The sequence below is a fragment of the Aquarana catesbeiana genome, linkage group LG05 (assembly GCF_042186555.1).
Source record: "Aquarana catesbeiana isolate 2022-GZ linkage group LG05, ASM4218655v1, whole genome shotgun sequence".
NCBI classification, from domain to species: Eukaryota; Metazoa; Chordata; class Amphibia; order Anura; family Ranidae; genus Aquarana; species Aquarana catesbeiana.
Window position 1 is genome coordinate 85,896,644 of NC_133328.1, and position 13,129 is coordinate 85,909,772.

Consider the following 13,129-nt stretch of genomic DNA (forward strand, 5'->3'; position numbering starts at 1 on the left):
TTCCCTTATGACATTAACAATAAAACTAATAGAAGAGAAAAGCCCTCTTTTGACTCTTGTGATTTTTTTATTTTCATGGGGAACACTAACACAATTCTCTATTATTCACAGTGATGGCGCAGGGAGAAGTGGGACCTATATCCTGATTGACATGGTTCTCAATAAGATGGCTAAAGGTGAGCTTTAAAAGAGCCATTTCTTTATGTGTCAAATGTGTATACGAATACAACGGCAACAGGGAGGTGTGCAGAGCTGCTGGCCTCAGAGTGCAACAAAGAAGGCTTCTCTGACTTTGTTTTCCATTCTATTTTCAGTCCTGTACACCAGGGTGAACAGCTCACTGGATGCTTAGTCATTGAAGAAAAACTGGAAGGCAGTCAGGAGAAGTAGCATCCGTTATAACCTAAACATATATAGGAGTCACATGTGTAGTCAAAAGGAAAACTTTTGTTTTCGGGTTTGCAGATTTTGATATGTTGTATATATGTATATGTTTTATGCAGATTTCACTTTTGAATATGCTTGCTTTTTCTTTTTTTTTATATGTAATATATGCACATTTGTAGAACCTCCCTCTAGTGGTTATCTGTACTTCAGTGCAGTCACTTAGACCGGCCATAGATAGATCGAAATTCAGCCAGTTCAGCAGGTCCATCGATAGACCACAGTACAATCAGCTTGTTGGATTTTTTCCTGTGCGATCACTGCCACCGGCTGTAGTTGCCAGCAGTAATCATTGTATTCTGACGGCTGAGAAACCTCTCGCTGTCAGAATGCAATAGCGCAGTGGGAGGGACTTAAGCAAATTTCTTTCCTTCAACCAAAGGTTGAAGGAAGAAAAACGGTATAATATATGGCTTGCTTTAGGCTACCGGCTCAACAATGGCAGAGACAAAGGTTTAATCACAGAATGTAAATTAACTAAAGGACTATGATTTACCAATGACTATAGACAGTTCACTGAACTTAATAAATAAGGCAAAGATGTGTGGTTAAAGGAAAGAAAACTGTATAATACGTGGCTTGCTTTAGGTTACCTGCTCAACAGTGGCAGAGACAAAGGTTTAATTTATTAAAGAATTAAAAATAACTAAAGGACTATGATTTACCAAGGACTATAGACAGTTTACTAAATGTAGTAAATAAGAGTAAAGATGTTTTAACTTCATTTATCTAAACAACCGTGTGCAAGAGCTAAATCATTTTGTATTAGTCATTTGCACATGATTGGGTAGCTTTACCTTATTTCATTTTAAATGAACAGTATCTCATCCTTTAGAAAATCAGTTCTAAATTGTTCACTTCCCTAAATCAATAAGGTTAATCTTTTTTTTTCTCCTTGCACATGATTTGGTATTCAAATGAGACATAGCTTTCCTTTATTAGCTAAGCCAAAGCTGGCCATACACTAGTAGAATTTGATTGAAAATGTTCATTTTAAGAAAATTCATTCAATTTCCTAATCATAAGTGGGGTCAAATTGATGTTCATTTTCAACCACAGTGGTGAGAAAATTTGAATTAACAGAATGGAAAATTTTTCTCAAACGAACAAATTTCTAACAGTGAATGTGATTTCTGCTCAGTCCATTAGTTCCAAAATGGAATGTTAAAAGCAAACAAAATTTTAAACTACTTTCAAATGACATTCATCAAATGCACAAGAATTTTCATATGAATGTTTGTATGAAAGTTTGAAAATCTACTAGTGTATGGTCAGCCTAAGTGAACCATGATTCTGCAAAGTGAACAACCTCTATTCCTTCAGTAAATCAGCCCCATTATGTCAGTCACATAAAAAGTGCATTAAAAGGCCAGCCCAGCCAAAACAAATATTCCCATTTTTTTGGTAAATGCCCCTGACATTTTCTTGGGAACTCCACAGGTGGGATGTGTGCACTTGATTTCCTGGCTCCTACCCTCCTGCTATATACTTTAGAACAGTTTCCCCCTCTCCCTGTTGGATTTTGAATTTTTTTTTTTATGGAGAATGCAATAGGAGGAACTACAACAAGTAAAGGTGGACAGGAACGCTCATACCTTCCAGTTGGGCAGGAACAGAATTGGAAATTCCATTAGGAAGATTTCACATTGGGTAACTCCAAGACATAAAGCCCCGGACCATTTGGCTGCCCAAAGACCAGAGCACTTTTGCGATTCAGCACTGCATTGCTTTAACTGACAATTGCGCAGTCGTACGACGTGGCTTCCAAACAAAATTGACGTCCTTTTTTCCCCCACAAATAGAGCTTTCTTTTGGTGTTATTTGATCACCTCTGCAGTTTTTATTTTTTTGCGCTATAAACAAAAAAATAGTGACAATTTTGAAAATAATGCATTATTTTTTACTTTTTAGTATTATGAATATCCCCAAAAATATATAAAAAAAATTGTTTTCCTCAGTTTAGGCCAATTCGTATTCTTCTACATACTTTTGGTAAAAAAAATCGCAATAAGCATTTATTGATTGGTTTGCACAAAAGTTATAGCGTCTACAAAATAGGGGATAGTTTTATGGCATTTTTATTATTAATTTTTTTTTTTACTAGTAATGGCGACGATCAGCGATTTTTATCATGACTGCGACATTATGGCGGACAGATCGGACACTTTTGGTGAGATTTTGGGAGCATTCACATTTATACAGCGATCAGTACAATTAAAAATGCATTGATCACTTTGTAAATGTGACTGGCAGTGAAGAGGTTAACCACCCGGTGGCACTGTAGGGGTTAAGTGTGTCCTAGGGAGTGATTCTAACTGTGGGGGGATGGGCTATGTGTGACACGACACTGATCAGCGCTTCCGATCACAGGGAGCTGTAATCAGTGTCCTGTCACTATGCAGAACGGTAAATGCTTGTTTACATTAGCATTTCCCCATTCTTCCTCTCCGTGAGATGATCGCAGGTATCCCCACGGACATCGAATCCGCGGGACCCGCAATCACACTCACGGAGGTCGCGGCGGCTCGGCCGGCAAACCGCTTCTTAAAGGGCAATGTACAGGTACGTTAATCTGCCTGTACGTGCCCTTCGGCCGACGTATATCGGCGTGAGCCAGTCGACAAGCGGTTAATTTCCATCAAACAAACCTCACTGTTATAGTAAGGGCACATTTATTGATCCAGCCTAACAGCAAAAAAATTGTGTGTCTACATTTTTCAGACAGCTTAGTCCTTTCTCAATACAGAACCGAAATACATTATCATATGAATTTTTGCTTTCCAGCTATATTGATAAAAGTGACAGTTTTACTATGCTACAGAGGACCGGTAGTGCTGACCCTGCTTTGTTTCTCACCTACTCTATGAAAAAAAAAAAAAAAGCAAAGCTTCCTTTAGATTTTTATATTTAGAACAAGAAATGTGTTCTTTTCTTTAGGAGTCCATTTTTTAAAATTTCCTTCCATTTTGGAAATGTTTTCTATAATTTTAAATGTGCCCGATTTTTAGCTTAAGGTTGAGGGGCACCAGTGAGTTGAATCACCTTCTAGCTTTGCAAATACAATCTTCAAGGTTTTCCCTAATTTGTGTCCTCAGCTCTCATCTTTTGCATTCTTTTGCAGCTGGATTGCCCTCTTGTTCTACATTATGGCAAACCCATCAGGAAACTCAAACCCATTGTTTGACATAGCAAATCAAGTCCTCTTAGAATGGTAGTTCTTTTGGGGGGGTCTTTATGTGGAAGTCCTAAGAAATAATTCACCTTGCCAGTAACAACCCTATACTGTAACAAATGTTTTGCTGAGCTTTAATAATGCATTCATTTTACATGTGTATGTATGTGTGTGTGTATATGTGTATATATATATATATATATATATATATATATATATATACACACAAGAGGCAAATATTAAGACAAGTAAAAGAGGATAGGAACTATAAATGAATTGTTAAGTTATACATTTTTTTCATTCATAACAATTTTATTTTAGTCCCTATTTATATAGTCATGATAGACTGTAACATTGATTTTAACATCATCTTTTAAACATTAGTCAAATTCGTTTCAGCTCCTTTGTAATACATTGTGGCAAAAATTCAAGAATTACAATACATGCTATTTATATCCTGAAAAAATAAATAAATGAGAAGGATTTTTTTTCTGGCTTGGTCTTTCAGGCACTTTGGTTGACTTTGTTGCATGAACACTAAAGAATGTCATTTATTGACTCCATTCTACCATGTAATGTCAAATTCCATTTTAAGTGTGTGCTTAGTCTTACACAATAGAAGACAAGTCATGTGAAACTGGCCGAAGAATGGAGTCACAGGGCTTTCTTAGGTTTGTGCCCACCATTTTGTGTTTGACCTGCTCCCTTCTGCCAATGGGCTATGTAATTTGAAATCCTCTGACCTGGTGCTTAGGCTGTAGTTTAACTGAAAGATCAAAGGGCAACACGGGCATTTCAACCCTGCTGAGGTGGGCCTTTCCCAGGCTGTCACACTGTGAGGCAGCCAAAGGTTTTGTTCTGACAGGAATCTAGGCCCGGTCTGTGAGGCCTAGGTCTCCTTTGTCTGGCCTGAGAAGTTTGAGGCCCAGGTTCAGAATCTAGTGTTCATCAAAATGATCAAAGGCCTTGAAGCCTTGGACATGAAATCTTTCTTTCCATTTCCTTTTCTTAAAGAATGAATTGTACAAGTACCAAAGAATTCCATTTCCAAAGCTTTTATATTGAGTGTGAGCTTGAACTTCAGAGTCCTTCAGTTGTACACATAAAAATGTAAGTGCATTTTCAATCTGGGCCCAGCTGCAGGACTTGCATCTATGAGCATTTCTTTAAATAAAAAAAGCCCTTTAAGGATTAAGGCCTTCAGCATTTAAAAAGGAGTTTTAAGGGGGAAAAAATGCAATGATTTGTGTTCTTGTTCCAATGCTTAGTATATTGGAAAGTAGACAATAATATGTTTTAAAATCAAAGTACGAGCAAAAAAACAGCTTTGTGCAGTGGGAAAGAAGAAAAGCTTTAAAATGACCTTGTCTTTTGTGTATTAGTTTTTGTTGTGCTACTGTATGTTTTAAAGCAATCCTTTTTCTCAATAACTTGCAAATGCCAGGCTGTAAAAGTTAAGTCCTGTGAATAGTGCATTTGAAAGTAGTCCCACTTTTAATGGAATAAATAATGACATTCATATTTTCCTTTTCCCATATTTGCGATCTTAAATAATATAGTAAACCAAGAAATGCTTCCAGGATTTGAATAACACGTCATTGTTTCTTTGGTAATCACTACTTTTCAGGCAATTCTATTTATTTATTACCTAGAAAAATGTGTCCTTCCTTGAACATTTCATTTGTAATGGTTTTGGTTTATTTAAAATGGAGGGCCACCCTGAAAAAAAAAAAATTCACCAAAAATCCTAAAAAGAATATTAAAAAAAAATGTGAAAAAAAAAATTTAAACTTACCTAAACCCTTGTTGCTAGGCAGTCTTCCTAATCTGCCTCTTCCTATTCCGCGGGGGGTTCTGCTCCTCGGTGAGCAACCCCGTTGTCTACTGGGAACTGTGTGTGTTCCCAGAACACTACGGGGCCATTCACAAAGCGCCGCACCACTTGTGCGTGCGCAGTAGGAAACTGGCAGTGAAGTCGCAAGGCTCCACTGCCTGTTTCCCTTACCTAGGATGGCGGTGCCAGGACCCGAGAGCTGAGGGACGGGTCAGCCTCGGGCGGCCGACATCGCAGGCACCCAGGACAGGTAAGTACTTATTTAAAGTCAGCAGCTACAGTGTTTGTATCTGCTGACGTTTAAATTTTTTTTTTACGGCCGGAATCCTGCTTTAAATTTAGTTATGCGACTTACATAGTATTTTACTATAATGCTTCAGTGAATAGTATATTTATAAAACAATTAAAGTGCTTATAATGGCAGAAGTTCTATGCATTAAGTTAAAAAAAACCTGTCTGCAGCAGCCCCCTCAGCCCCCCTAAAACTTACCCGAGCCCTATCTCGATCCAGCAATGTTACACGAGTGACTCGGTGGCCGTGGACTCTGCCTCCTGATTTGCTGAGACACACAGTGTCAATCAAAGTCAGTGAGCCAATGAGGAGATAGAGGGGGCAGGGCCAAGCCATGGCTTCATGTGTGAATAGACACAGAGAGCAGTGGCTCAGCTCTGGTGCCCCCATTGCAAGCTGCTTGCTGTAGAGGCCCTCAACAGGAGGGAGGGGCCATAAGTGCCAGCGAGATACCCGAGAAAAGGAGGATCTGGGCTGCTCTGTGTAAAACCATTACACAGAGCAGGTAAGTATAACATGTTTGTTATTTTTAAACAAAAACAAATAAGACTTTAGTATCACTTTAATGTGGCATTGACCAAACATTCACTGCAGGGGAATTTTCTTGGTGTGTGTATTTTAAATTAAAGCAATTGATTCACCTTCAGTGAATGGTTGGTCAACTAATTGCTGACTGCCGCATGCTGATTTACGTCGGCAGAATGGCACGGGCAGACAAAAGGGAGTACCCGTACGTCCCTCTGAATTTGATGTCTAGTGGGCGCATGCACGTGCCGCAGGAGCATGCCCGCAGGAGCATGCCCGCAGGTCCCACAAACGCGATGTTCGTCAGAACCCCGCGATTGTGGCGAGGAGAGGCAGAACGGGGAGATGCCTATGTAAACAAGGCATTTCCCTGTTCTGCCTAGCAACATGACAGGGATCTACTGCTCCCTGTCATCGGGAGCAGTGATTTCTGTCATGTTGTAGTGAGCCCATCCTCCCCTGCAGTTAGAACACATCCAGAGAACACACTTAACCCCTTGATCGCCCCCTAGTGTTTAACTTCTTCCCTGCCAGTGTCATTTATACAGTATTCAGTGGCTATGTGTAGCTCTGATCCCTGTATAAATGTCAATGGTCCCAAAATACTATCAAAAGTGTCCGATCTGTCTGCCATAATGTCGCAGTCCAGATAAAAATCGCAGATCACCGCCATTACTAGTAAAAAAAAAAAAAAATATATAATAAAAATGCCTTAAATTTATCCCCTATTTTTTAGATATATAGCTATAACTTTTGCGCAAACCAATCAATATACACTTATTATGAATTTTTATTACCAAAAATACATAGAAAAATATACATCGGCCTAAACTGTGGAAGAATTTAGTTTTTTAGATATTTTTGGGGGATATTTATTATAGCAAAATGTAAAAAATATTGCTTTCTTTTTCAAAATTGTCGGTCTTATTTTGTTTATAGAGCAAAAAATAAAAACTGCAGCGGTGATCAAATACCAGCAAAAGAAAGCTCTATTTGTGGGAAAAAAAGGACGTCAATTTTGTTCGGGTACAACGTAGCACGACCGCACTTTTGTCAGCTAAAGTGACACAGTGCCGAATCGCAAAAAATGCTCTGGTCAGGAAGGGGGTAAATCCTCCCAGGGCTGAAGTGGTTAATGCCACATTCACTAATGTATAAATATGCCCTAATATTTTAGTAAGGCTTTGGAAACATTTGTGGTGACAATATAGTTTTGTGCACTCTGAGTTACGCTTCAATCTTTAATGCACAAACATACAGGATGTCTCCCAACAGCCAAATCATTATTTGATATGGGCATCTAGAGAGGAGCATATAAGTATCAGTAATATAATATGTGAGCATACATGTCATGACTGATGGCTATAAAAAATATGGTGCAATCACAGTATGATATTATCTCTCTCCATTTTTCTGACGCCCCAGAACTTACATCATGTACTTGTGTATGGCACAATGCCATTTTTCTATAACCCTCTCAATGTTGTTATTTTACAGTAAGTTTCTGAGTTCAGTATAATCTGTAATAGTGTGCTCACCGCTATGTGTACTGTGGTCATGTGACTGTTGAAAAAAACTGCTATTGTTTTCTTGGTTAATTGGATGAGGTTTCTTTCTATGGTTGCTTTGCTGTGTAAGATCTACATACTGTTCTGTGTGCTCTGTGTGTGTGCTTTGTGTGTACATGTGCCATTTGTGTTATATGTTGTGTATGTGCTCCTTTTCCCCTTTGTGTATTCTGTGCATTGTATGTGTGTGTGTGCTGTAGCAAGGTTTGTCCCATGAATTTTGGTTCATGTGTGCTCTGTATTTGTATGTGTTTTTTTTTGTGGGCAGTTTACTGTGCATAAGTTCACCCATTTCACTTTCCTGTGACATTATCTTAGCCTTTAAGGGATTTAATTAGATATATCTGTGAGTGTTAGCTGTCCATCAATAAATTGATCCTTTACAGTTAAGGTGAACTAATTAGTAAAGTTCTGATGCAAAGGAAAAATCAAAGTATCTTAAATGTAAATTTGAAGCACACACATTATACTTGTACGTTTTAGGGTTGATTTACGAAAAAAGCGGAGTTGTTCCTGGTGAGTGCAGTTGCTCCAGAGCTTAGTAAATGAGCAGAAGCTCTGCAGACTTTCATCATCCAATCATGTGCAAACAAAAATGCTGTTTTTTTTATTTCCTTGCACTTGATTGGGTATTCTTTGCCCCTCCAGCTGTTGCAGTACTACAAGTCCCATGAGGCATTGCAAGGCTGACAGTTACAAACATGACTCCCAAAGGCAGAGGCATGATGGGACTGGAGGGCCACAGGTTGAGCACCCATGCTTTACCCCATTTAATAAACTTTGAAGCAACTGCACTTTGCAAAGTGCACAGTCTATTTGCCTTTAGTAAATTAACCCCATAGTGTCCATGCACACTAGGGGCAGAAAAAAATGCCAGAACCTCTAGCAGAAAAAGTGACAGAAAATTGCTCATGGTGGCTCCTATTGCACAAGAGTTTATGAGCGTTTATGGGCATTTGCTTTTACAAGTGTTTTTCTTTCCAAAATATTCCCCCCCTGCTCATTTTTTTCAATGTTCACTTGAAAACGTGAGCGCTCCTAAATGCAGCGTCTATGTGTGTTTATGTGCATTAATGAGCGTTAAGTGTTTTTTCTGTCTGAAAACTTCTCTCAAAAGGGTGTTTCTGATGGGGATTTTTTTCTGCCTCTAAACACAACTCTGAAAATAAGCCTCTAGATGCCCTAATGAGCATGGGCACATAGGCTAACATAGAGCTGCTTCTACAGGCAGAAGTGTGCATGAATCCTATAGAAGGTTTATTTGGATTGCTCATTAGTAGCTTTAGACCAAGAAAGTTGTTGATGGAAAAGGATTAAAAATATATATATTGCATTCCTTGTTTGATTTACTTTAAGGCCTCATGCACACTGGACGTTATAAAAAGGCCAGTAGGTTTAAATTTGCGTTTTTACAGCAGCATTCTACAGCTAAAGGGAAGAAGGGTGACCCCTGAATGCTGCCCATCTATAGTGTCCTACAGAGATCAGTGGAGTGGCAACCTCAGCCTGGACTCCGACCAGGTCATGACCCAACGTGTTTCACTTCGCCCCCGGAGCTTAGTCATGGGGATTCTATAGCTAAAGCTACTGGCACTTTACATTGTTTAGCTTTTTTTAGCAAAACTATACTCCCACAAAAGCTTATGGCTCAAAAACGTTTACAAACACCAAATAGATACGTTTTTCAGCTTTTTTCAGTGTTTTTCATCTTTTTTTCATCTTTTTCGAGTTTTACAGCTGAAAAACTCCTCTTCAAACCCACTAGTTTTGTTTTTTTTTCAAGCCAGAAAACGCCCCTGTCAAAAAGCTGCTGGTAAAAGCATATGTGTGCATGTACGCATAGGATAACATGCTAGGGAGTTTACTAGCTGCAGAAAAAATAAGCATGAAGCCAAAAAGAGCATCTGTAAAAACGTCCAATGTGCATGAGGCCTTAGTTATGCATTATTAGAAAAAAAGTCCTGCGAGCCACAAGTGTACCTAATGCTAACAAAATAACACTACTCAGCTGAATACGTTGAACATGTCTCATATATCGTGCAAAATTAAAGGAAAAAGAAATACGTTGCGCTAAAGTGTGCTGAAATAATAAATTAGAATATGTGTATGTCCATGGTCATGAATAGAACCATATACTGACACTTAAAAATTATTATAGTGATAATAATAAACCCAGTATTAAAACACAAAAAATAAATAAACTATACATGAGCTCATTAAGGTACAGTATATGCAACCAATACAACCTTATATTAGAGTGCAAAGTGTAAAATCAATTCAACCAAGCATGCTACAGTGAAAACAAAATCTTATACAAAAAAATATATATAATATATATTACCAAAAGTGCTTGGTGCCACACAATATATGTGAAAAAACAGTCCTCAATAGAACAATTAAAAATATATAGTGAAATCTGGAAAATCAATATTAGAAAAATGTGCTTAAGTGTCCAATGATGTTATTTTCCAGCGTGCTTATAAATTTTCTTTGTGTTGAAAACCATGCTTTGGTGCAATCCAGTGCCCCCCAGGAAATATGCTCACCTCAGGGTGTGTGACTCAGCTACTAACTAAGTCAAAATACGCCTTTGAACCACCCCAGGGCTCAGTATAGGTCACCAGATACCAGGTTCCAATACGATCAGGTTCCAATGCGATATGCAAAATTATAAGGAAAAAACACTCAATGGTGTGATATCGTTTTTTAAAATTATTTAATCAATAAAAAACTCTCCCCAAATGGGGTACTCACAAACTCAAGGTGTGTCAGTGCACCACTCTATACACAGCGTGCAATCAATGAATCGGTGCAGGAGTATGGTGTGCGTCCCATCTGTGACAGATCCACAAATTCTGGTTCTGTCCTGGCCCCTCCCCTTTACGTGTGTTCGACACAGGGATCACGTGTCTTTGTCAGGGGGATTGTGATTGGACGGCCACTCTGGTGTTACCTGGGGTAGTATTGGTAGACATGCACAGTTGATATTTGAAAGGAACAACAGACCTCCATGCAGAAAGCACCACAAGCCTCCAGTCCTGTAGTCAGCGAACCTGATCGTATTGGAACCTGGTATCTGGTGACCTATATTGAGCCCTGGGGTGGTTCAAAGGCATATTTTGACTTAGTTAGTAGCTGAGTCACACGCCTTGAGGTGAGCATATTTCCTGGGGGGGCACTGAATTGCACCAACGCATGGTTTTCATCACAAAGAAAATTTATGAGCACGCTGGAAAATAACATCATTGGACACTTAAGCACATTTTTCTGATATTGATTTTCCAGATTTCACTATATATTTTTTATTGTTCTATTGAGGACTGTTTGTTCACATATATTGTGCTTGGTTGAATTGATTTTACACTTTGCACTCTAATATAAGGTTGTATTGGTTGCATATACTGTACCTTAATGAGCTCATGTATAGTTTATTTATTTTTTGTGTTTTAATATTGTGTTTATTATTATCACTATAATAATTTTTAAGTGTCACTATATGGTTCTATTCATGTCCATGGACATACACATATTTTAATTTATTATTTCAGCACACTTTAACGCAACATATTTCTTTTGCCTTAGTTATGCATTACTCGCCTCTTTGATATCTCTCTCTCTTTCTAAAAATAAATAAATGGGTAAATATATAATTAATAGAGCCTCTTTGGAAATGGGAAAAAACAGATTGTTTTCCAGAAAATTCTGGAGCTAATTTTTAAAACTGTAAGAAAAGCAAGTTTATACATTTTGTTATAAAGGAAAAATTAAAGTAGAACTGTAAGTGTTTCCTAAAGGACTTAACTCCCTTTTCGTTCTAATTGCCTTTTTTCCCAGTTTGTATGTAGCTCACCATTGACTCATCTAATATTACAAGTAATTACAAAGGATCCAATATAAATATTGAAGATACTAGAAGTTGTTCTAGTTGTCCGAGTTTCTAATAAAATACTGCAAAGCAGTAATTCTATCTTGAGTGCTTTCAGAAAATGAGGAAAATTTTCATTTGCTGCAAAATCTTTTTCCATCAGGTGTAACTAATGGGGTTTGAGTGCAGAACAAATGTTGCAAGATACTATGCATTATTGAAATTCCTTCTTTTGGCAAAATCCAATATGTTTATGCATGGCAAATACAACAATTAACACTTCATATATTTGCAAAGTGACATTTTAAATTCTTCAATACACAAGAATGTAAGCAATAGCTTGTCATAAGAATAAATCCTGTCCTTTACGTGTTCTCTTGCATGAGGCTGCTGTGACCTCATACCCCTGTACTATTTTGGCTGTAATGTACTTTTAAATACTGTTGACATTTTCCACTAAACCATATTGGTCAGGGTTTCTCATTGAACCTTTTGGTTCTTGTGATTATCACAGTATCAGTTTACTTTTAAACTCTACACCTTCACAGCAACTGTATCTTCATTTTAGAAGACAGGAATGGTCTTTATGTTGGAGACTGTACCGCTGTAGTACACAATAGGCAAACCTCTCTTGCGAGGCCTCCTCTTTCTTTTTGCACATTGATGATAATCAAAGCTACACTCCTCTTATTCTGTATGAACATCACAATTGCATCTGTCTGCCACGTCCACTGAGGCATGAATTAATATTTTTCAATTGGTCTGCTGTCCAAGGGGAACCAGCTAGGAAGAGATTGACAGATGCAGCCTGAATAATCGTGTTCTCTGAACTCAGCCCAATTTGTGGTTTGTTGCAGGTGCTAAAGAGATTGATATTGCTGCGACTCTGGAGCACTTGAGAGACCAGCGACCAGGCATGGTGCAGACAAAGGTACTGTCAATTAAATGGCAAGGGAATTAAAATATATTAAAGGCTTTTCTCTGATTTGTTTTTGTGTTAAAAAAGACTGTCTTTCAAATAAGGAAAATGTAGACATTGTTTAATTAGCATACTACTATAGCTCTGAATGCATTTTGGTTTAGCATTTTAGCAAAACATCTCTATGTACTGTCTTTTTATTGTGTTGATCTGAACATAAGATAGCTGAATGTGGCAGGTCTCTCTATATATTGACTTCTTTGTTTGCTTTAGGACAATTTTACTTCAAGGATGCTATAAACAAAGAGAATAAAGCCAATACAGTTTTTATTGTTTTATAATAAATTATTACTCAGAAAGTTAAACATCTCTTTTATATATTACATTTTTCTTATAAAAAGGACTTTCAAGTCTTTCTTTGTGTGTAAATTGTATGAAGAAGCATGGGCAAACCTCAAGCTGCCAATTGTCCATTAGTCAAATAATATTCCTCCTAGTCTTTTTTCAGTA

General features: G+C 37.8%; 1 protein-coding gene across 2 annotated transcripts in view; it reads left to right on the top strand.

Moving 5' to 3' along the window:
* The window catches only part of PTPRN2 (protein tyrosine phosphatase receptor type N2), a 1,455,485-nt gene that overhangs the window by 1,425,036 nt on the left and 17,320 nt on the right, over nt 1-13,129 (top strand). For both annotated transcript variants that reach the window (XM_073629933.1, XM_073629934.1), the window contains 2 exons: nt 112-176; nt 12,558-12,631. In XM_073629933.1, coding sequence (XP_073486034.1) covers nt 112-176; nt 12,558-12,631 — 139 coding nt within the window. The remainder of the gene's footprint in view (nt 1-111; nt 177-12,557; nt 12,632-13,129) is intronic.